The following is a 26,628-nucleotide window of genomic DNA, read 5'->3' on the forward strand; positions in this document are numbered from 1 at the left end:
TTTTTAAGAGATGCCCCAAGACACTGGTGGGTCTCCTTCTGATGGGTCTCTTAGGTAGTTCTATTGGCAATAGCTCCCACCAATGATTGCCCCATTGTCATTCCTGTTAGCAGCTCTTCAGGGCCTTTAGATGTATTTGCAGGTGCCCTCCCTCTAATTAAGAGCTTACAAACTCCTATATGACTGGAAGCTAATCTACATGACAGTAGGGAGAATTTCAACAGGAAGTCCACTGAACCTTCTAATTGTAGCTGAGTTGCAGAGTATTCTCAAGAAATTTCATTGTTTCACAGGTATATTGACCCCTCACTTAATATCAGTTTCCAGGATTTAAGAGGGGGAGAGAGAGAGAGACAGAGAGAGCAAGGGAGACAGAGAGAGAATAGATTAAGAAAAACCCCACTGTGTCTGCCTTTAAAGAATCATATGGGACATAGAGACATATATATAGAAAACTGCTTTAGACTGTATTAATGCTCAACAAGGGTAAAAACAAATCCATGAAAATGTCTTAGAAAATCAATCCAGTCTAATACCACAAAAAACAGAGTTATACATGCTCCAATTCATTTTACCTTACGATTGGGTCAAAACCACATATTGCAAATTGACTCAAGAGGAAGTCAGATAGTGTGGGGAAAATTTCCCACTCAAGTTCGGAAGCTATCATTTTCCTCCAGGCATCTGTTCACAGAACTAGCGGACATAGCTAGTATTCCAGACTCTGGTTGCCAGTGTTCCCCATGGGCTACCTGGCCTGCTGTGTAAGTTCCACAGCTAAAACACTTCTGGAATTTAAACGAAGGGCACCTTGAGTTATATATTAATTTCAAAAAACATTCAGGTTCCATTTCCTGTGACATAAATAGAGCCCAAAAAGGCCTCCAAAAATGCACTAGGTTGGCCATCTTCAGCACCTGAGTAGAGTTCTACCACCCCATTCAGGACTCCAAGGTTTCCATCCAAAGACAAGCTCCTTAGTTTTCCTGTGTCCATCATCTTCTTCCCAAATTTCCACCCCCTGTCACTTTACTTTTCCAACAGGACACTTCCTTCATATTTTCTTTTGGGTAACTATAAGTTACTATACTTTCTGAAAATATGGAAGTATGGCTTGATATAAGTGGGTAATAAAATCCTAATACTTTATTAGTCTAATTTGCACAGGTTGACAAATAAATGAATATTTCAGAATGGATTCCACTTTCACTTTTTAGCTTACCCTTGAATCCAAACCAGAGTTTTTAAGTCACCGAGTGAAATTCATTCTGATTTCATTTTGATTTCAAGTTAAAGGTACTCGTTTTTAATTTAATTAATTCCCTGATATCTATGCACAACCTTTGTCATGAAAGACTCTTTCTTGATTCAAAACTCTCCCTTATTGGATATCTTATCTTTTTCCAAATTAAGCTCTCTAGAAACCAAGAAGTATAGTCATGGCTCCCCAAATCCCTAGCAATAGCCCACATGAGAGGCACAGAACAATGTTCACTTTATCAGGGCTTGTTATCTCTGCTGTATACACATTTTGGCATAAATACCATCAATCAATAGCTCTAGGACAATGGGGGAGCTTTCTTACTCAAATTATCATGTAGACTAAGGGTTATTTGTGATACCATCCTTCTTTGTACACTTGCATTTTAAAATAATATTTTGATAGAAGATACATTTGAAATTATTAGACCTTAACCTTGGAGTAATTCATCATATGTCTAGGATAGAATCTTGTCTACCCTCCCAATTTTTCCTCTTTCTGTTCCTATTTGCTGCTGAACTTAATATGAACATTTAGAATTATGAAGTCACTAGCTTCCTGGATGGAATACTGTGTGTATTTTTTTTCTCCTGCAGTACATATGCTGATTACTTATGTTTTTCTGGTATCATATATTATCTATAAGAGCCTCAGGACTAAAATAACTTCGAGTAGCATTCAGGTTCTGCCTTACAGAAAATTTTAAGTTTTGGTTCTAGTTGCCAAGCTACTTGATTTCTAAAATATTCCCTGTAGTTCCACTTGGAAGATTGTGTTTTGTCCCTTTTAACTTGTGAAAGTTCATTCTCATTTTGTATTGCTTTATGTTTTAATTGTGAGGAACAGTTACTCCCATCAAACTATTGATATAAATAAGTGAAGGCTTAACATAGTATTTCAAAAAACAGTAGACAGCTGTATTAAATAATTTGGGGAAGGAAACTGTAATACAAATTACATATTGACTTTAAGTGCAGAGTAAACACAGTATTAAGAAATAATGCATAGTTCCTGCTTATAACCAGAGTTGAATGAAAAGAAAAAAAAAAAAGTGAGGATATTTGAAGACTACAATAAATTTTAGGATGAAAGGAAAGACTTTCACAATAAAAATTCACTCTGAAATGATATACTATGTTTACAGAGATGGTAGAGGCCCCTCTTACAGAGATCTTTACTGGGTATTACTTTTTTTTCTTTTAATTTAGCATCTGTGGATTCTTTTGAATCATAGCACTTGAATGAATTTTACAAATTTTAGTGCTTCAAGACTATGGCAAGAAACCCTACCACCTTTCATCTGCTTCTTCATTTTCACCCTCCCCAGTACAATTCAACACCTCCCTAACTGTGAGCTTCCTTGGGAAATCCCAGGATCAAAGCTAACTAGCCAACCTGTTGTTATTAATCCACCATTTGTCCATATCATCTATGTAGAGTTGAACAACAACACACACATACACACACACTCCTATCATTTTTTAAAATTTTTGTTCACTGTCCTCAAATTTTCCCATCAGTTTTTCTATTTAAGGTAACATTGTTCAAATTTATAGCAATGTACTTCTTCAATTGTTTCCTGTGACTTTATATCAAAACAGGAGTGATATTTAGAATACATAAAGATCTCTTTAGTATGGTGTGGAAACTGTAGTTCCCATAAACAGCCACGAGAGAAGTCACACTCCTATTACTAGTATCCAATTACTAGCCTTGAAGGGACTTGTAGGCCCCTGTAATTTACCCACCATGATGCTAATGCCACTGCCAAGGGCATCCACTGAAGTCTGCACATGCACCCAGCTGGTATGTATGAATGACCACAGGTTGTGTGACAGGCATCTCTTGCAGGTACCTCCTAAGTAACCTGGGCGCTTACTCAACTGGCTCAAAGACAAAGGCTACTTACCTATACTTACCTATCTTAAGTATTTTATTATTTTAACAATTATTTGAACATACAAATGCATACAAGCTTTCAGTTCTGTGTATAGCTACAAATATATAATTATCCCTTTTCCCACCAACTTTGCTACCTATTGATGGCCTTCATAATTTATAGGATTTTTTTTTTTTTTTGGTGAAGAAAGAACAAACTAATAATATCTGTCTAAAGCCAATCTGTTATAGAATAAATCAATAAAGTTATCAGGACTTTAATGCTACAAGGGATAAAATTAAACTGTACTATTCCATATTTCATTTTAATTAATAAACAAATAATAAACTAAATTTGAGAGACAGTGATCTAGCTCTTTACCTGGAAATCTCAGCACAGACCCTGTGTATTATTCCACTGGTTAGAAAAATTTTTAGTATTGTGCTAGTAAAGATGGCAAAGACAAAAAGTCATGATATTCCTTGTTTTATTGAAAGGGATTTTAAATATATTTTAAACTACTTTTGACTGTCCAAGAAACTTCATTTTAAAATATGCCAAGCCTGAATAAATGGTTTATGCAATAAAATTGAAACAGGAATAAAGGATATCAATATCAAATAATATTTTAACATTTAGCTTCAGTTTACAGAATATTTATTGACAATTGTATGACTTTTTAACTTATTTATTCAACAATTGAATTATTTGAGTTCATATTATATAAAAATAGAAGACAGTTTAAGATTGGAAAATTGCTACAAGAGATTTATGCAACCAGGGCTGTAAGATGAGAGAAGTGAGAGGGTTTGGCAAAGATATCTTCCTATGGAAGTTATCTTGTGATCAAAATTTGAGCTACCCAGGCAAATGAGGAGGGAAAGAATACCCCAGAGACAGAGAACGGTTTATGCAAATAAATGAAAGTAGATGTAGGGCACCCGGGACAGGAAAGCTGGAAAGAACTAGATCATAAAGGTCTTTAAAAACCATACCAAGGAAAATGAGTTACATTCTCAAGTTAATGGGGAGATCTTTGAAAGGACACAGGTAGTCTTATAACCAAATGTATGATTTAGAAAGTTCATTGGAAGAAGGCAGGCTGGAAGTAGTCCGAATGGTTAGAAGACTACTGCCATAGTTTGGGGACTGACTGTAAAGCCAGGTGACACGGTGGCTGAACACCGCTGCTGTCCTTGTATCAATGAGAGTCTGAGCAATTGTGGGTAATTTTAATAAAAATCTGTTGAAAAATATTTGATTTCTATTTTTAAAATTACATAAAGTATGCACTCAAGGGTGAGGTCTGTTTTCACACATTCATATTGTTTTACCTACTCTTATTCGTAAAATAATGAAAATGTTAACTGCATGGCTATACAGAGGTTTTGGAGAACTATTAGTTTTTCTTTATTTTTAAGATGCTGCCATCTAGTGAAACTTTTCTAAAATCCCTTTGTGATGATCTCATGCAAGTTTGTACCTTACGGTCATTTCCTAAAAACAGTCACATTTTAATAATTTATGTTCTCTGCCACCCATGGGGAAAGAATTGTACACGCATTAAAACATACTGTAGGAGCCACAAGTGATTATTTTACATTGTGCCACAGATGTGACCACAGGGCTTTTAATAACAGGATACGGTAGGTGAAGTTTCATGGTTTCTTCATTGTGCCATTCTTTATAAATAATTGATAATAAAATAAAAGTGCTGCCTTTTTATTCCTTGAGTTTTCTAAGAAAAGCTGTGTTGTAAAAACTTGTCTAAGAGAAGTTAAGTTGTAAAGATTTCTTCATAAAAAAACCCACTTTCATTGGATGTGTTGGTGAGAAAAAAAAGAGAATTTTAAATTCAGAACATTTTTCCCCAAAATTTAATTTCAATATTAAAAGTGTATCTTAAAATACAAACTAACTGCATATATGTATGTGTCTGTACATATATCTATTGAACCTAGTCTGCAAACCTAAGTTTTGATGACCTCTAAATCTTGATGGAGATTAACTGTATTTCTTTTCTATTGCTTCAAAAATTTGTGTTAGCATGAAGCATCTGTCATATTTTTATGACATGTATTGCTCATTTTTTGTGTTTTAGAAACAAAATACCTGTAAGAAATTTTTCTTTTATGATGTTCTAGTTCTGGCCACATTACAGTAAGGTTTCTAATTAACTGACTCCCCAATATATTGAGTTTCTCTATGGAAACCAATGCTATAGGGCAGGGGTCAGCAAATCTTTTCTGTAATGGGCAAAATAGCAAATGTTTCAAGACTTTTTCGTTCATATGGTCTCTGTTGCAGTGATTCATTTGTGCTTGCAAAAGCAGCCATAGACAATATCTAAACAAATGAGATTGTTGTGCTCAAAAACAACTTTATTCATTAAGAACAGGTCATGAAAAAAAAAAAAAAAAAAAAGAACAGGTCATGGTTTGCATCCCTCTGTTCTGGGGAAAGTACCTAATAGCAGTTTGGGGTTATTTATTCTTAAGAGGTGTTAGAACAATCTAAAATTGGTACCTCTGCAATTATTTACTTCAAAAACTTCAATCCATAGATGTGTTTCTTCGAAGTTGCAGGAAGTCTACAAGTTTTAAGAATGTAATTATTATGTTTGCTCTTAGTAAGCTAACAACAGAAGAACTCAGAGGTAAGACATGTTTGCAAAGTGAACTATCACCCCCATTTAACGATCAGCTTTTTAAAAAAATTCATGTCATTAACTGAGACAGAATAGAGTCAGATAGTAAGAGACTGTTAGGGTCTCAAGTCAATGTACAGGAAGAACACAGTATAGAGTCAAAAACAGCATCATTTTTATGAGTCACCTTTGTGTCAACTGATCTAGACAGGACTTGATTGCAGGGATCCTGCTAATCTTAGCTGAGGCCACTCATGCATCTCTGGCCAACTAAGAGAACATGGGAGAGTAGAATCCAGGCTGAGCCCAGGGGAGGATGACTCTGATCCACAATTTTTTCATCTTCCATCTGGGCCAGTAGGTTGGCCGAAGCAAGTCCTTCTCATATAGGTGGCAGAGGGCAAGAGAGAGCAAGCCTCATCACTCAAGTGATTAGGAGACTCTCTTTGTATTATATGTGCTGATGTCCCTTTGCTCAAAACAAGTCACCTGACTGATCCCAGTGGCGGAGAATTGCACCCTGTTCTCAGTGAAGGAACTGAAAAGTTACGTGGCAAGGGACATGGATACAGGAAGGGACGTAGAATCGGAACCACTAAGGCAATTTACTACAGCATGAATAGACTTGATCAAATTAAATGACATGATGTGGGATTAAGTGATAAACTGAAAATTTTATTAACTCCTTCAGGTTAACAGGATATACTAAAGCAGCAGTTCTCAAACTTTTTAGTAATACAAACCTTTTATATTCTTAAAAATCACTGATCACCTCAGAGAGGTTTTAATATTGTTTATATCTATCTATCTATATTTACTGTATTTCTAATTAAAACAAAAATTTTAAATACATTTACTTATTTATTTTAGGACCAAAGTGGCAAACCCATTACATATTGACATAAATAATATATTGTTAGGGAAGCAAAACTGTAGTTTCTAAAAGAAATAATAAAAGGAATGTTTTATATTTGGCAGATATTTTATATAGATAGAGAGATCTTTACTGTTTGGCTTCATAACAGGCAATTGGTTTTATATATCTTCTGCATTCAATCTCTTGATTTTATTTTTCTTTTGTGAACCACACGAATGAAATTGGACCTTGTACAGATATATATTTAGAAAAAGCAAAAGTTGTTTAATAGCTTTTTCAGTTAATTGTGAATTATCTTTGATACTACACCAGAATTTTACAAGTGAGAACTTCTTGGGAGTTGTGGTATGAAATGTGAAACCAAATCACTGATCTTTCTGTGCTTTGTTACATTAAAATCCATTGGCTGATTTTTCATTTTGAATAGATCTTTTATCCATGCATGATATGTAACAATAAGCATTGGTCATTTGGAAAATATTGGTTCATTGTTATGCATATTTTACAAATATTGATATTTACCTATTTCAGTATATGTTCTTTTTAAAATTATATATTACTTCTAAACTCATCAGAAATATCTTTAAATACTGGGAAATGGTCATATTCATAAAAGTGGATACAAGTTTTCCAAAATTCTACTTTATCTTGGTAACTACTTTTTTTCCTTGGGAACAAATACTGTGAGTTATTTCCCTTAAATTGACAGACTCATTTAATTTTCCAAAATATGTCTGTCAAATACCTAAGTATGACTTACTATTGTTTGCATATAAGTTGCTCTTTCATGCAAAAACGGTTTTCCAGTAAGCTAAAGTGGCTAATTCAGCTTGCAACTCAAATAATTGCATAAGTGCATTACTTTGAGACAACCATCCTACTTCAGGATATGGTCAAATGTCTTATGCATAATTCCCACATTAAATCTTAAAAAAAGGAAAATTAAGATATTGAGATTTAATATAAATGTATTAGTTTTATACTTTTATCAAGGAGATATATAAGTGAAATTAACTTTTTCATGCTGTAACTGAATGGCTTTGACACACAATGACAGTACAAGCTTCCACCACCTTGATTTGTGCTGAAGTGCCAGCAATTTCACCCATCATTGCTTTTGCATTATCATTGCAAATGTCAACACAGTGAAGAAGGCAAAGAATGTCTTCTTCATGGTATGAAAATTGTTTTGACCTGAAAGGGTCTTGGGAATGCCCAGGATTTTGTGACTCACACTTTGTGAGTCACTGTACCAAAGGATGAACTATATTTATGGTACAGCAGTGTGTCAAAGATTTTCTTAAGTATACTTTTACTATTTCAAATCATTAAGCGAATTCAAAATTTATTATGTTCTTCCACAGGGTTGTTTGGTTGGCTTTGATCTGGCACATGCAGTTGGAAATGTTGAACTCCACTTACATGAGTGGGGAGTTGATTTTGCCTGCTGGTGCTCCTATAAGGTATCAACAAACTAGTTAATATATTTTTATTCTTTTATTCCATATTGACATTAATCTAAATGTAAAACTGGATCAGTGGCCAATTTTAAGTATTTGAATTACTTACCTCCATTTCTTTCATTACTGTATTTTCTGACTTTAGTTAACTGTACAGTCACATGATAGAATAGTATAGGTTATTAAATTTTGGTATTTCCATCCTCTATAGAATACTATTCCTTCAATTCCCTGGCTGCTCTGTAAAAGTCAGGAGGTTCTGGAAAAAAAGCTCCACACTTAGAACTTAATTCAAATTGATCTGAGTTTTTTGTTGATATGTTGTGAAATTTCTACATAAGTAAAAATAAATCTTATGGAATCAACTTTGTATTGACATTTGAAGACAAGTTAATTGACAGGGAGCATGGAAATAAAACCAATTTTATTTAAACTTAAGTGTTTTAAAAATATAACCTTTTATTATTATTTAAATATTTTGTGACAAAATAATTGAAATGAATGAGCTCTGAAATGAGATAAATGTCACTGGAACTATTATCTACTAGTTGGGGCAAAATTTGGCTAAAAAAGTAATAGCAATTTATTCTCGATTAATAATGCTATGTTTCATATTTTTTTTCTTTAAACAAGGTAACTCTAAATTCTGTTTTATTATAAAAGTTCAAATAGTCACACATTCTGATCGTGTCAAAAGTTGGTTTCACAACAAAAAAGTCAAATTATTACATTGTTTACTTTTGTCATACATATTTAGGTAAACCCATACACTTTAATTTATTCTCAATCCAGTATTTTTTTTTTTCAATCCAGTATTTAAATACAGGAGCAGGAGGTCTTGCTGGTGCCTTTGTCCATGAAAAGCATGCCTATACAATTAAACCTGCGTGAGTACTATCTTTAGATTCTTCTTTGGTGATGAATAAATGAACTTGCATTAATATATGCTAAATTTACATGAGCTCTTTAAGATGCTATCCAATAAGAATCTGGACTGATTATAATTATTTTACTACTCTATGAACAATGATATGCTTTATCGGAAATAAATGGTTTCCAAAGAGTTCTCTTGGTTGAACAAGAAATTTAATCACAAAAGGGAAGCTTCAAGGCTAAAAATGAGTCCCTGTAATCATGCAGAGCAGATGGTTTAATGCGAAGAGACTACTTAACTTTTTTTCAAAAATTAGACTTAGAAAATTTCAGGTTTCTCACATTGATGAATAAATCAAAAGCAACTAGAGCTGTGCCTAATAGAGCTTCAAAGTGGTATGTGATTATTAAAATTACATCTACCTTTAAAGCTGGAAACTTATAAAATGGTCTTGTAAGGAGTATCTTCTGTCCTAAAAAATTTTATAATCCATGAAAACTGAAGAAGCTGAACACTGAACAACAGACTGACTACATAAAAAGAAATACTTTTCAATTTTTATATAGCACTCCATTATTTTAGAGCAAGTATAAATGCAAATGTGATACACCAACAAATTTACACATTTTTATTTGACTGGGGAACTCTTAAGTGTTTCTATTTTTTTAATCTGGTATGGAGATAAAGAAATAATATTCTGTAAAAAAATCCTTTCAAAGTTGTATCAGAGTGTAGGTGATGAGGAGACTGTCTAGTCTCCTAATAGGTAATATAATAACATTTGATTAGTTTTCTGAATCTTCTCAGTCACTGGGTGAGTGGTATAATCGTTATAAGAATTGAAACTGAATTATTAATAAAGCTTGGAGCACCTCACATTTTTGAGATTCTGTGCATATAAATCTTACAAATTTAAGATGATTTTCTATAGCTCATTTAATTATGTCTAAAATTTCCACAAGATTTTAAAGTTTTAAAATTAAATAGAGCATTTTTTAGGCAAGTATTTTGTTAGGCAGACATCTTCCTTGAGTATATTGTCAGTACATTAGATTTCACCCCTTGTCCCAAATTCTCTGAAAAGAATAAAAAGCGTATATTATATTATAGGAATACCATACATATTTTAAAAGGTCTCTTTTTCATTTTTAGCAAACCTCATTGATAACATTTTACCTAGCATAAGTGTTTTCCATATAGGCAGTATATAAGGTATTGCTTGCTTTTGTGTGAAGACTCACTACCTTGAGCATCTCCAACTCTCCACTTACTTAAATTGCAATAGAGGAATCAGCAAAGGGAAGCGAGGGTAAGTAATCTACACAAATTCTAGAGAATGCAAGTGTTAGCAGTTTAACTGATTTTACAGCATCTCTATTGCACTTCAGATTTCTTTCACCGTTATTTGCCCTTCATGGATGAGGAACTGGAGAGGTGGAGGGGTTGTAGTGTGTTCGCATGTGCCTCATCTTGTAAAATCCCAACATCCTCTAGACCCAGTAAGCAATTGTTAAGTCTATGCTCCCAGGAGAAAGACCATGCAGACAGACCAGATTTACATTCCAGCTTGATCACTCACTTGCTGGTCCATAACCTGAAGAATGTCCTCGACTTCATAGTGTTCTAGCCTCTATATAAAGATAACATCAGCATCCACCTCATAGGCAATTACTGTGAGATTAAAATGGGATGATACATGGAAAGCACTTAGCATAGCCACTGAAGCATGATAGGTGATCCATACATGTAGGCTAAGTATTTTGTTGCCTCAATGTGATGCTGCATGTTAACTTGTAGAATTTTGCCTAGTAGAGACCATTTCTCTCAAGCAGGAGACATAGCCTTAAAGATCACGGCTTGTGACCTTTGTGACATTAAACCGTTTTGTACCTATTGCCAAGCTCAGACTGACCCTGTTAAGTCTATATTCCTTGAATTCTCTCTCATACTGGCCTCACCATCTTAATTGGCTTAATTGGCTTAATTGGCTTAATTGCTAATTAATGAGTTGATTGAGATCTTTATATGTGTTCATTTTATATTTGTATGAGAGCCATGCTTTTAACTTTTGAAAATTATACTTTATTAACTATTGCTGCATTTTAACTATCTGGCTTTGGAGACTGACGACTCAATTCAGTCTGACTCACGTAGCCCTTCTTACGGGAAAGCCTGTTTGTTGTTTCTTCGTTTGTCTGTTGTTAAAGCTTCTTTTTATGTGATATCAGAGGGACTAATACCCTATAGTGGAATGTAACTGCTGTTGATGTAAACTTTGTCAAGTAAACTTTGTCGCTTAAAAAAGGGTGACATCTAGTGGCTAAATACAATATTTCAAATAAAGAGTACATATAACTTTTCCTGGTCCATTCATCCTTTTATCAAGTATTTTTAAAGTATATATATTTAAATCATTTTTTATTTTATATCATTTGAGCCCATATTTATAGTGCAATGATTGTGTAGTCAAAGCCTTCGATAAAGAGGCAGGACAGGATGAAGGTGGAAGTTAGTGAGGGGCATTCTAGGTGCATGGTTCAACATGACACATAAATGTCTATCAAGGCTGAGAAGAAGGGCATTATGGTTGGCAGTTGGCCTACCTGCTATAGTGAGTGGATCCTGGAACATGTAATCCTGCATTCTAAAAGTTTAATATTCATTATATAATTTCAAAGTATCTTTTATATGATGTTCCCATTAGCAACTGGTAAATTACATCTGTACCAAGAAATTTCACTTCCTTCTTTTGTTTAAATAGGCATTTTGGTCATTGTTCAAACCTGATGATGACCTAAGACTTTTTCCAAGAACGTTTGCCAATAAAAAGAATGAGTAGAGGCCAGAGTCAGTCCATTGCATTAAGCATTAAGCATTATAACTCAAGATATTATTCTCAACTAGAATTTGACCTTTTCCTAGTTTATCATCACTTTTTCTCATTCCAGTGTCATATTCAAAACCTTGTCTGTAGCTAAGAATTATACAAAATTAGGACTGGTTGTGAGTAAATGTCATCTGTCTCTTCTTCCTTCAGGGCTGACTTCAATTTAGTCTACACAGTTAATTACTGCTCTGAAATATGAAGGAAAACATTTTAATCATAAGAATTTGACAATCAGAAATGTATCACTTTAAATAAAGTACTTCAAAATCTTGAATTTTTCTTTTTAACTTTATAAGTGTTGACCTTTCTGATAGACTTCAGATCAATATTTAACCTTTTGGTTTTAGGGGATTCAAGCATATCTGAGGACCATAAAAAGATTCTTCTGTGAGAACCTATAGACTGCAATTCAAGACACCACCACCCACCTCTTCTTTTTTTTTAGAGAGAGTCTAGCATGAAAACAGGAGTGGATTATGTGAGCTATTAAGATTCCTTCTATGGCTTACTTTTTTACCCTGTCCAATGAAATAACACATACAAGAAAACTGCTGTTCCTCACTTTCCATGCTGGCATAAAAAACCTCCAAATGGTCTCATATATCTCTTGAAATGCTAGTTTCTCCTACCAATTTTTTTTTTTTAAGTTTTCTGAGTGGCCAAGAATGGGGCCTACTGATAATTTTTTTTAAATGCCGGAATTTCAAATCATGCCAACACATTTCCATAAACAGCTAGAAGTATTTGATTGAAGACTTTAAGTAGAGATAACATTTTCAAGGCTTTATTGAGAACTTGAGTCATCTCCTTTATTATAATAAGTCATTTGCAGGTTAAAAAGAACCAATAGAAGAGGCTGGCTGACATCAGTGCATGGTTAAGGCATATTTTAGAACTCAGAAATGTAGGTTATTATTATTATTAGGGAACTTAAAAAAAGAGGAACAATATAAGAAAACAACATTGTTTCCTATAAAACAATATAGGGAAGTCTAAGAAAGGATAATAATAAGCATCAAGAAAATTTAGAAAAAAAGACTTAAAAAATTATAAGCATGTACCATGCTTGACCCAACTGTACAATTAATGTTATATGGAGAGAACATCTAATGCACATTTGTTCTGGAGAGTGCTGACTTGAAATATTTGATTCTACATACTTCTCCAGGCAATACTGGAGAATACCATAGCCCAAAACTCATCTATAATTTAAACCTTGTTTTGGTTTCTGTGATTCTTTCTGACTTACTACTTATCACATCCTTGTCTACTACCTGCATAAGGTCTTGTTGTTAAACGCTGAGAGAACAAGGAAGTGTAGGTGTGTGAATTCACAAGACTCCAAATGCTTTCAAATGGAACAGCCCAGTATCAATAGATTTCTCAGTGAGAGTTTTCACAGAATTCCTAGTTGATCTATGACCTAGACCTCCCAGGGCATCTGTTCTACCTATTTAGCATGTTTCTGGAGTTAGATGTTCAGTATGAATTAACATGGATGACTTCTCAGCCACAACTTCCTGCCCTATCAGACAGCCATATTAAATGTACTTGGCCATCCCCTTTGTCCTTAATGTGTACCTCCCACAGCCCTAATCTTCCAGTGTACCATTTTCCCTTGCTTCTGCTCCAATGTATGTGATTATTCTTCTATATTTTATAAGGTTTTCTCTTTCATTTTTTCATTGATTCTCTCAATGCCTCAACCGTTGGTCCTCTTGCCCAGGAGTTTCTCATCCACAGTCATTATGTCAACAACAGACATTTGTAGAAGACACCAATTTGTATTTCCAGCTTTACCACTTGCTTACTTTCTAGCCCTTACTTTCATCTGATTGCAAATTGCAAGAGTTCCTGATTACCAAAGCATTATTCCAGTCCCCAAAGATATATGACAATGTAGGAAAGCAAAAACTGTCATAGTAGGAAATTTTCACTAACGAACTACCCATTTATAAAAGTAGCCTTTTCTAAACACCCTTTCCCATTAGTATTAGCATTTATCTCTATGTTATTATAAAAAAGTTTAGGCTCTTGCTGATTATAGAATGTTATAAGCATAACACAATAAAAACAACACAAATGAATTGTAAAGTAAAATTTTTCAAGAGATTCAGGATTTCATGATTCAAGTGATACTGAAGAACTGCTGAATCACAAAATCATGGACAATGAGAATATGTCAGAGTCAGAACCATTAATAGGTGAAGTAGACGAAGTTAGACATGGTACTTCAAAAGCAAATGACTAGAATATCAGCGATTAAAAGGAAATTATGAATGCTTCAAAAATTTTGTGGAAATGATCATCTTTATGCTCATGCTAAAAAAGTTAAATATAATACAAAAAAGATTGTAGTTTGCTATCACATTTATTAAAATACACACAAAAACCCCACAATTTATTATTCTTTTTAATAATTAGCATATTATAATTTTAATGTAAGTTTTGTCAAATTATATTTATTTTACAATTTAAAATTTTATTTTCAAGAGCATCTCGATCAAACCTGTTATCCTTTTTTCCTCCATTATTTACTTCAAAAAGTATGGTTTACTGTTTTAAAATAGACATATTTTAAATGGCCTTTTCCCAGTATTCCATTTGTAATCAAATAATGAGGACTTCCAATATATTCATACATCTTTCCAATCTTAGGAATTAAACATGATGAACCTTCCATTTTATCCTACTCCAAAACGAGTATCCTTTCTAAGGTGCTCACTGCTTTACCAAGTAAAGAGAATGTTCCTGAGTCAATTGAGGAGGCACGAGCAAATATAAACAACATAGATTTTTGTACAAGAAACTTTAATAGATAGAAATAAATATAGGATATTTCATATGATTTTTAAATCATACAATCTATTTGGAGAGATGCCATTTCAATAGCTGAATAAACAATTTAAATAACAGGTAACACAGGGATAGAATATGTGCCACAAGGCACATATTAATAATTTAATAATTATCTTAATAATTGCTGGGTGAATTTTCAGATATTGCCATAGGAACAGTGAAGGAATAGATAACTTTAACTCAGAGCTGCTTTGGAAAAGCTTGAAGAAGTTGGTGGTGAAACTTACAGATACAATTCCTCTGCAAAATGAAATGCTATGTTAACTAAGTGAGTAAATTTTCTCCCTGTTACTTTGAAAGCTGAAATTGTTGCCTATGAGGGAGAGTTCACTTGATTAGTTTCATAAATTTAAGGAAGTATAAAGAAGAAAGTTACTTAAATGACATTTCTTTAAGGGATATGTCAGGTGATCTTTATCTTTTTATACTCTTTACTTGAATTTTTATGGAATCTGAGTTATTGACTTAACATTTAAAAGTCTGCCGATTATCATAAAATTGCTCTTTATCTCTATTCTACAATATTTTAGAAATTATAAACAGTGGTAAAGTCAAGTATGCTTCATACACTTAGTTCCAGAGCCATGCTCACAAGTGGGTTATACCTATTGTAAATCCTAGTCCCCAAAGCCTCATTGTAAGGGATCCAAAAGAAGACAATTTGATTGAAGAAAACTCACTTATGGATTCATGGCATATAATCTATACCTGTCTTCATTCAGAAACCATTTTAGATCAATAACTCTAAAAGGATCCCTCATCTTCTTGGCTTGACACTTTTTTACTGTGCAAAATCATCTAGACAATTTTCCCCTGTGAATTTAAGCTGGGATCATAAAAATAACGTTTATGCACTGAGGCATGATCACAGTTAAAAATAATTTCAGTAAATAATCTGATCTTCTCAATTTAAGAGATAAAGGAATCCTGGCTCTTAAAAGAAAACCAAAATAGTAATCATCAGTATAAAAAGATACATTAAAGCCATTGTTGCTCGCAAATCACTATTCTCAGATAATGATGACATAAAGATTAATTTGAGAAAACTGAAGTCCTTTGAAACCTCAAAATTTATTTTCTCTTTGAAAATTGCAGCCTTGTGTCGCTGGGGATATATGAGGTCAGTGAACCTTTTAAACACAAAAAGTAAAACTTGTCAAAGAGCTTCTGCTCTTGTTTTAATTACTTCACGTTTTGTCCCTAAAGTAACCTTCAGAATCTGCAAGGGTTTTTAATATAAACTATGAAGAGCTACTGCTAAACTTTTATTTGTTCTTGTTGAGAAAACACATGTATCCATCTGACTCTTTATGACTGTCAAAACAACCATGGTGCAATGATACTGTTGTGTGGGGCAGCTTGGGAAACTGCTCATCACACACAGACCCACTGGGTCCTGGTGCTTCCAAGACTGAGCTGTGCCAACTTCACAGGTCACAGGAATACTTGGAATGCATTACTCAGAAGAGAGGTCTGAATTCCTATGATCCATTTTCTCTTTGGTCACTTGTTTTTAACTCCACCCCAGAGGAGAGGGTTTGATTGAGTGGGAGTTATCTCTAGAATGGAGGTTTGTCCCCATCATGGTAACATCCTGTAGAGATAGCTTGCCTTCATTCTCTTATAAATCCTTGCTCCAATCAGATGTGGTCAGAGTCTCAGAAGACTTGGCACAGGCATGGAAACCTAGGCAGAAAATGCCCATTTGATTCTTTTTTTTTTTTTTAAGGGGGCCTGTGATCCTTGTGAGAATTCATCTTAGTATGTCCAATGTGACTGTTTGAAAAATTGACTAAATTAATTCTAAATGTTTAAGTACAAGGACATTGTCCTTTTGATTTTCCTTTACTTTCATAATCCACAATGCCCAAGAAAATATTTTTAAAATTTTGTTGTTGGATATATGGCTCTTTCTTTACTCTCAGCATAACAGACAAACCATCTTCTAGCATATGGAAGCATTTCTACTTTGCAAGGTATTCTGAAGTGGGTATGATTTGCAAAATACTGTCAAATTAAATATGCATTTCCATATGCTTCTACAAAGACCAAATATATCCATGAAAACCAGCTATATACAACTTCAAAAGTCCTTCATGAGTATTTTAATCAACATTGCAAACAGTTCTTTCTAAAGTCCTAAATTCAGATATCTTCTTGATGTGTTTTGTGCTTTTAGCATCAATATTACCACAGATTATAAACCAATATTTTATAGTAATAATACATTTCAATAAATCATATGCAGAAATTTTTTCTTAATGAAGCTTTCACACCAAGAAAATGTTGATTTAGCTCTTGTAAGGACAGCATATTATTCTGAATCTTCAGGAAACAATTTTCATTAACCAAAACTTACAATAACAGGAAGTACTTTCTTATAACTATGCTTATACTGTTAGCTCTCTGAACATTTTTTACCAAGCCTCCTTTTGAGTAAGATTTGAAGATGTAATTGAATATGTAACAGAACCAAGTAAAGCACTCTATCTTAATGATATTTACATTATGATTGGGCAAATGAGTGGAGGAAAAGGAATTGAACCCCCATACATCCACAACTCCTTTCCAAAGCAGTGTTAAATCAGCTGACTTAGAACAGAGCAGAGCAATTGTGAATAGATGAATTTTTTTAGAAAACAGGAACTGATAAAGATCTTCTTTATTAAGAGTGAGTTGGTAATATTTTACCTGTCTAATGTCATGGACATATTGAGCCTTATAATGGTCATGCTTAGGGACTAGTTGCTGACATCAAGGGATGAATGCATAATTCACGGGCTGAAACATCCTGTTTTGTCAAGATTTTTGTTGTCACTAGCACCTTTCAATCTGCTTCTATCACTTAGCCGTAAGTTTACTTTTCCTTCAAATATGCTGTTCACCAACTGCCTGGATTTAGGTTTTCCTTGCTCCTTCTCTCATTTTTAGTTGAGCTGTTGTTTTTGTTTTTTTGCCTTTTGTTATAGTTTATATCTGTTTTCTCTGATCCTTATTCCTATGCTGTAGCTCCACCTTTCCTATATGTGCCTGAACTACTGTTATTTTTGAATTTCAATATCAACTTGAACTTTAGTAATTGTGTTCCTGTTTCCCAAGCCTTTTTTCTCACTCTGCATGGTAGTTTAGCAATATTAATGCCTCATTGTGAGAAATGGCCTAAAAACTTTCTGGGATACTTATGTACCCATGCAACCATGCCCATATCCTACCCAACTGATATTACTTCCCTGAAGGCAGTGTTTTAGTATACTCAAACTCACCCTTGTTTGCATTTGGTCATCCTATTGGATGGCTTGCTTAGAAAAGACTGTCAGTGGAGGCTTGAAGAAACACCTTGGCTGATTATAGATGAATAGAACTTGGACTAACCAAAAAGAAAGAGGAAAAAAGTATACAATTGTTCCTGAAAAGAAGTTAATATTGTCACTGAATACTGTGGAAGAATTTTGACTTACAATCTTTTAAGGCACAGCTGCATAATGTCCTTGTACCACATTTACATTCATTAAAAAAATATTTATGGAGCATCTACTATATTCCAGGCATTTTTTTTTAAGTGTCTGGGATATATGGACAAATAAAGCAAAGATTCCCCCCCCTTATAGAGCTTACATTCCAGTAAGGAAAGACAGATTATACACATAATAAAGAGAAAATTGTATGATATGTTTGAAGTTGATAAGTCCTATAGACAACTGGAAGAACAGGACATTAAAAGGAGGTATAAGAATACTCTGCAGGGCTTCCCTGGTGGCACAGTGGTTAAGAATCTGCCTGCCAATGCAGGGGACACGGGTTTGAGCCCTGGTCCGGGAAGATCCCACATGCCGCACAGCAACTAAGTCCATGAGCCACAACTACTGAGCCTGCACTCTAGAGCCCGCAAGCCACAACTACTGAGCCCGCGTGCCACAACTACTGAAGCCCGCATGCCTAGAGCCCATGCTCCACAACAGGAGAGGCCACTGCGATGAGAAGCCCGCATACCACAACAAAGAGTAGCCCCCGCTCAATGCAACTAGAGAAAGCCCATGCACGGAAATGAAGACCCAACACAGACAAAAGAAAAAGAGAAAAAGAATACCCTGTGGAATCCTTGGCATTGCACAGTATTAAAAAGGCATTCAGGAAAGCTCACCATTGGGAAAATATGATGTGGATGAAGAGGTGAATGAGGTGGAGACTGGACCAAATAATTATTTGGTGAAGAGGGCTCCAGGCAGTGGGAGTATTTTATCAAAAGCTCAAAGACAAGAGTGTGTTGAGAAAGCCAGCATGGCTGGAATAGAATGAATAAGCTGGAGATGAGTGAGACAAAGTGGTCCAGAAAATGCAGGCCCTTATAAGGCAATGTAAAGACTTGGGATACATTGCCCATTTTGCTGAAAAGTGACATGACATAGCAAATTTAAAATGATCATTCTGGTGGCTTTCTTGGGAATAGGTTGTAGGAGGGTAAGGGTAGACTTTGGGAGACCTGCTGGGGAACCATTAAGGAATGCAGACAAGAGGTGACAACAATTCAAAGCAGGGGAGCAGCAAAGGAGGTGATGAGAAGTTGTAGGCTTCTAGATCTATTACAAAAGATAGGTGGCAGCACTCTAAAGGAGGTCAAAAACAAATGTGGATGTCAGTTAAGGGATGTTTGCAATCACACAGAAGTGAGCCACTCACTATCTAAAATATAGTAATGGCAAGTGGGAAAAAGAAAGCAGGACAGAGTTAAAAGTTATTAGGAAATTAGAGGACATAGAGAAAAGTTTGGCTAAAGGGACAAGAATGAGGGGAGAATCAGACTGATGTCTGTCCAAATGATACTAAAATACTCAAATGTCATACAGTTATTTCAACTATCAAATAAAAAAATATTTCTTGAGCATCTACTACAGGCAAAGCAGTATGCAAACACTGGGGATACAGACAAGAATAAGCCTGTTTTCTTGGGATTTATCATTCAGTGTGACAGGGAAAAGGAAGAGAGACGTTGGAGAAACCTTTGCTGAGGAGGTGATATTTGAACTGACTGGAGAAATCCTAACTCTTAGTCAGACTGAAAAGGAACAGGCAGTGGTGGGGTGTTCCAGGCAGGATCATCGAGGTCCTTGTGCTTCAAGTTAAGGAGTTTTGATTTTTATCTTAAAAACAAAGGGGTGCCATTGACTGCTCATATGGAACAAGACTGCAAATTCAAGTCTCATCACCTCTCCAGGTATTGGTTTGATTATGGGAAAAATAAATAGTTAGGCCTGGGCATCTTTAAGATTCCCTTCCAGTTTTTAAACTCTCTGATTCTTCGGTAATAAACATGAAGCTTTGGAATAAGGTAAACTGCTGACAGGGATAACTCAGAAATTAAAACCAATTTAATGGAAATCTATGCATCATCGGTTATATTAATGAGTTTGATGACCCTCTTCCCCTCTGTTTTTTTTGGTAATAGGTGGATATAGTAATGCCCAGTAAGTTCAGACAAATTTATAACAAACTTTACTGTAACTTTCTCATCTTTTTCATTTTCTCAAGTATGAAAGAGTACCATGTTCACATTTCCTAAGTTCAGCTACCAAATTTTTTATTATGAAAATTAAGACTATATAAAAGCTATTTGAATGAATAAATTTCTCATTACATCCTCAATAAAACAACCTTTGTGGAACTTTTGATTCTGTGAAACCTGATTATTTGATGAGGATTTTAAGTAATATACTTTCACTTGAGGTTCGGTTATAGAGGACATTAGGATATGAGATGACAGACAAACTTATTCACAATTGCTATTACAGATTTTGTTTAAAAATAAACAATTATGCTGTACCCCAAATGTTCCATTTTTTTTGTAATGCTATAACAGTTTTGTTGATTCAACACATTTTCTGAAACCATGAAAGCAGTAAGACAATTGTATTTAGTTCTAAGTTGTGCCCGAGAGAGAGAGAGAGAGAGAGAGAGAGAGAGAGAGAGAGAGAGAAAGAAAGAAAGAAAAATAAGAGAAGAGGGGTGGGGAGGGGAGGGAAGAAGAAAGGAAAGAGGAAGAGGGAAAAGAAAAGGAAAAGGAAAAGAAAAAAAAAAAAAAAAACTCATATGGAACAAGACTGCAAATTCAAGTCTCATCACCTCTCCAGGTATTGGTTTGATTATGGGAAAAATAAATAGTTAGGCCTGGGCATCTTTAAGATTCCCTTCCAGTTTTTAAACTCTCTGATTCTTCGGTAATAAACATGAAGCTTTGGAATAAGGTAAACTGCTGACAGGGATAACTCAGAAATTAAAACCAATTTAATGGAAATCTATGCATCATCGGTTATATTAATGAGTTTGATGACCCTCTTCCCCTCTGTTTTTTTTGGTAATAGGTGGATATAGTAATGCCCAGTAAGTTCAGACAAATTTATAACAAACTTTACTGTAACTTTCTCATCTTTTTCATTTTCTCAAGTATGAAAGAGTACCATGTTCACATTTCCTAAGTTCAGCTACCAAATTTTTTATTATGAAAATTAAGACTATATAAAAGCTATTTGAATGAATAAATTTCTCATTACATCCTCAATAAAACAACCTTTGTGGAACTTTTGATTCTGTGAAACCTGATTATTTGATGAGGATTTTAAGTAATATACTTTCACTTGAGGTTCGGTTATAGAGGACATTAGGATATGAGATGACAGACAAACTTATTCACAATTGCTATTACAGATTTTGTTTAAAAATAAACAATTATGCTGTACCCCAAATGTTCCATTTTTTTTGTAATGCTATAACAGTTTTGTTGATTCAACACATTTTCTGAAACCATGAAAGCAGTAAGACAATTGTATTTAGTTCTAAGTTGTGCCCGAGAGAGAGAGAGAGAGAGAGAGAGAGAGAGAGAGAGAGAGAGAAAGAAAGAAAGAAAAATAAGAGAAGAGGGGTGGGGAGGGGAGGGAAGAAGAAAGGAAAGAGGAAGAGGGAAAAGAAAAGGAAAAGGAAAAGAAAAAAAAAAAAAAAAAGAAACTTACTCCCAGTCAGGTTTATATTCCTAAGCACAGACTTAAATTATTAAATGTGTGGTGATAAATTGCCAAATTAAAGGACATCGTGAAAGCAGTTTTTAATGCAAATGTACTTCTTTAGAAAAGATTGTGATCTATGTCTTTATATGTGGGATTTTGCTCCAATGAATAATTGCACTTTTAACATAAGCTAAGAAAACCGGGATAAGTTGTTTTGTTTAGTTTTGGTGAGGTATGGGGTGAGGAGAGGTAAGGGGTTTGCAGAATAAGTTAAATTAATTCAGTGCATGAAATATTTAGGGATTCATACTGGAGATTCTGCCATTAAAGGCTTGCTAAGGAGATCAAGGAGCATTTTGATATTTCATTTCAGAACTCTTAGCATCCAAAATCATATTGATTGGATCCCTAGTGGCTTCCTCTTACTGAATCTGAATATCATGGCTCAAAGATGCCTTTATTGTAAGTGATGCTTTCCATTTGATAATACTTATTTGAAACTCCTTTTAGGAAATTTATGATGTTCAAAGAACAAAAAGCATATTAAAATCTTTATTTTTTATTATTTATTGGATCTCTCCCAACACCTTCTCTCAAAATTCTGTTAACATCCTCATTTTAAGTAAATTTACTCACTGCTTGATTTTTAGTTTTTGATGGCAAAAGATTCAAATTTCTATCCAAGTATGATGAGATTGCATCTTAATTGTTATTGTTCATATTCAATTTGTAGATATGATTTATGAGCTTGTGATAATAGCTACTTATAAGTTAATTTAATGGTTTTTAATTTTACTGCATTAGCTTTAGAATATTTGTCTTTAGAATTCATGCCACGATTTCATTTATATTACATTTCTTTTGTATTTTGATTTTCTCTTTCCTGCATTCCAAGTGGTGGAGTCTTAAAATGAATTTAATTTTCCCCTAGGTTCTCAGAAATGTATTTTGAGTTTGAATAAATATTCTTTGAAATAATCATTTCTTTATTTGACTTTAAACAGCCCCCCTTCCATCTGTCAAGACTTCAAGGTGTAATATATGATCGATACACATACTCAGATTCATTAAATTAGATACCTAGGTCCATGTATTTTGAAGAAGAGAAACTGACTACAGTGATTATGAAAGGACAGAGTCAAAAAACCTTTTTGTTTTGAGGAAGGGAAAACATTGTGTATAAAAAAATGTGGCTGTCATCTAGCCTGGCATTTTGCCAGGTCAGAACCTTAAGCGTAGTATTTAAGTAATCTAAGGAATATTGGGGGTTTTCTAGACTCTTTGATGAATTAAAAAAAAAAAAAAGACTGCCCAGGCGATTTTGCATGTGTTTGTGAATATACTTGGTCATGATGGTCTATATCTGTATTTGGGCTTCAAGGACTAATAACTGTATTATCTTCAACCCATTTTTTTTTTAATAAATTTTTTTGGCCACCAACGTGAGGCATGTGGGATCTTAGTTCCCTGACCAGGGATGGAACACACGCCCCTGACAGTCAAAGCAGAGTCTTAACCGCTGGACCGCCAGAGAATTCCCCTATCTTTGACTATTTATCCAGCGTCTTAGAACCTCAATTTTCTCATCTGTTTAATGAGGATAATAATAGTATCTACATCACAGGATTCTTTTGAAGATTGATTGTTTAGAACAATGTCTGATTCATAATGAAATCTCAATTAACATTTGTTTTTGTTGCTCTCAAAATTAATAAAACAACTACAAGAACCTAAATCAGGATGAACCCACAAAATCAAATCAAATTCTTTTGAGTATTTTTACAAGATCTTTGCTTGATGTTTGAGGAGTCAGTCACCTGGTTTCATGTTGTTCACTTTCCAGCATTGGAAAATAATACAGGGAAAAGACTTTATCTTTCAAACATACTATTTTAATAAACAGAATTATTTTTCTTTTTCTTATTTAAATTAACAATGATTTTCAAAATTTTAATCTAGTTATGGTAAAAGTTATATTAGTATGGGCTCTTATATTAAACATATATCATTGATGTTATTTATCATGAAAATATTCAGGATAACCTGAAAAATGTCAGAAGTTAAAGAAGAGATTCTAAGATTCTTTTACTTTACAAGGAATTACGGGTAAAAATAAATTTTAATAAGATAAAACTGTCATTCTCTTGTTATAACACCCCATTTAAATTATTAATTTTTATCAAGTGAAAGTATGGAGCAATTAATTTTAGAAAGTTGTAATTATTTCCAGAAGAAATATTTAGAATTTCATTAAGATTATAGATACCACAAATGATTAAAAGAATATGGTAATTATTAATATTTTATATCAGAATAAAGACATAGAAGAAGAAAAGCATCACATGAAAATCAGTGACAGTTTGGGACAATTAACCACTACTGGCTTCAGGACTTTGAAGCACATACAACATGGAATAGCTCCTCCATCCTCTTTTTTCATAACTGTAAGAGTGTTTGTACTATGATTTGTTGAGTTGTTTTGATGAAAATTTTCAAGTAATTGCTTTGGTAACAGAATTCAGTGATGTCACTGTCACATCTAGATATTAGACTTTACTGCCATATATATTATCCTCCTGCTCTGGAGCACTCTCACCCAATTTACTACTAATTGTTAGGGAAATATGGTATAAATAGCCTCTATGAAGAGCCGTGTTTTCTTTCTTCTGTTTCTCCTACTCTACTTTCCTTCTCTTAATGAGTTCAATATTCACACTGATGAAACTGAAACTTCTTACCTTTTGAGTCTCTAATTTCATTTCAGGGTTTCAATCCACTCAATGTCTCACTCCTAACAGAATCTGTCAGCAACTCTGACTTCCTTAGCTCTTGTTTAACATCAGACATCTAGGTTTGAGTCCATTTTCCCTCTCTCAATTCTTTCTACTTTGCTATGTCACCTGAATCCATTCTTCTTGAGGAAGAGACACAGGTCCCACCCACAATTCTTAATTGTGAGCCACATAAAGGCATGAACACCAGAAGTCAGAGATGCGGGGCTACCCACCCACCCTTTGTTGAACTAATAGTTGTTTAATTAGTTTCTACCCTGAGTCACACCCACACCCAATAGACTTTAAGCTCTTTGTGGGCAGGAGCCATTTCTAGTACAGCTCACTGTACTATTTCTATCTCTTGCTTCTATCAAGGTGTCTCAACTATTTTTGAAGAATTAATGAGTGAAATATAGGAAAACTCTAATAAGATTGATAAAAGAAAGGTAATTTAATTAGTCACATAAATGATAGAAATAGAGTCCCTTATAACAAGCATCAACTTTACTCTAACTTCACATTAATTTCCATTAAACTATTTTATTTTACCTGAGTCTACTTTTAGCATCTGCTCTTCTACTCAGCTTCCAGGGACTGACCATCTCAGCTTCTATTTGCATATTGGTTTGTTAAGATACTTGCTTTGAACCCCCTCCTTCAACTTCTTTCTGATGACGCTATATCAACCACAGCTTCTCACTGTGGGTCAGTGTTTCTGCTCACTTACTGGGCAGGATGTGGGCTTAACTAGCTACATTCTTTTAGATGATCACTCAAACTCTGTAAGCCTTACTTTTCTCAAATATAAAATGATGGAAACAATACCTACCTCTGAGTATTGTTGCAAAGATTAACAAGTAAGATGACATGAAATGATCTTGCCCATTTTCCAGCAAACATATCTTTGTTTCTGCCCTTTTTTCCCTTAGCAGTTCACTATGCAAAAGTTTTGCCCAACGATGCCTTTTGAATAGGATTTCCTGTTGGCATGAGAACAAGCAATTTGATTTGATAGATCACTCCAAAATGTTCTATAGGATTATATAATTTCCATCCAGAAGTGACATAGATGTGGTGGCTAAGGGTGATGGATGGCAAGCAATTAGAATCTCCAATGCGGCTGGCCCAGAGGTTAGTCTCCCAGTATCTTTTGTACTAAGCCCTTGGATAGCAAAATATAATCTCTTTAGTGAATAAATTCAAAAGGGGCATATATTATCATCAAATAATGAGGCAACTCATAAAAAATTACAATATCATATTTGTATTTTTTCAGATAAAAAGTTAAAGTACTTTTATGGACTCAGTAAATAAAGCATAAAAAATGATGCCTTGACCTCAGTTATAGACTCAGGTCCATGTATTTTTTCCTCTAAAGAAGAAAACTTTTTCCCTCCATGTATTTACTTGTTCCTTTTAGATTTGGGCTATGAACATGCCATCAGTGCTTTTAAGCATGAACTATAATTTCCTCCTATGATACCACGTTCATATCTAGGTCTTTGATGGTATCTTTGGATACCATGTATCTAGGTCTTTGATGTTTCTGTCAGATATGCCCAGCAATCATAACTCATACTACTGAATTTTTAATAGCACTCCACAAACAGAAATGACAAATACCTAGTCTTTTTAATGAATACACAAAAATGAAGGAAAAGTTGCTAAATAAGAAAAGAAAGTACTGAAGTACTCTCCCAATTTTTATTTTAAACCTGTTGGAAAAAAATGGAAAAAAAATTCCCAGTTTTCCATTACCCTATCTCATAGCCACTGTATTTGCCTCAGATTTTTAAAAAAGAAAATGCCAAGAGGAAAAGTTTGAATCCGTTTCCAAAGAAAGCATTACATGCAAAAGGGCTCATACATTATTTTTTTGATTTGTAACTATAGAAGAAATCATTCTCTTTAACAAACTGTAGTATTTTTCTTCTCTTTCAAAAGATAGAAATAACATAAAACAATAGTCAATGCCTCTGTATTAAATGATAGTGAATGAATCTAATTCATTCAGGCTAGAACTCCTTTCTTTATTCCTCTTTTTTATGCAAACATAATCTTAGCCTCAATAGAAAAGGTGATACTGAGTTCCCCTCAGTACCCAGCACAGTTCTA

The 26,628-nt window shown here is 34.1% G+C and overlaps 1 protein-coding gene across 1 annotated transcript in view; it reads left to right on the forward strand.

Annotated features, from left to right (window-relative positions):
* Positions 1 to 26,628, forward strand: part of KYNU (kynureninase) — a 99,239-nt gene that overhangs the window by 57,215 nt on the left and 15,396 nt on the right. Inside the window, exons 8-9 of the mRNA XM_007467469.1 lie at positions 8,029 to 8,127; positions 8,938 to 9,011. Of these exons, the coding sequence (XP_007467531.1) occupies positions 8,029 to 8,127; positions 8,938 to 9,011 (173 nt within the window). The remainder of the gene's footprint in view (positions 1 to 8,028; positions 8,128 to 8,937; positions 9,012 to 26,628) is intronic.

The sequence above is a fragment of the Lipotes vexillifer genome, unplaced genomic scaffold, assembly GCF_000442215.2.
Source record: "Lipotes vexillifer unplaced genomic scaffold, Lipotes_vexillifer_v1.1 scaffold265, whole genome shotgun sequence".
NCBI lineage: Eukaryota > Metazoa > Chordata > Mammalia > Artiodactyla > Lipotidae > Lipotes > Lipotes vexillifer.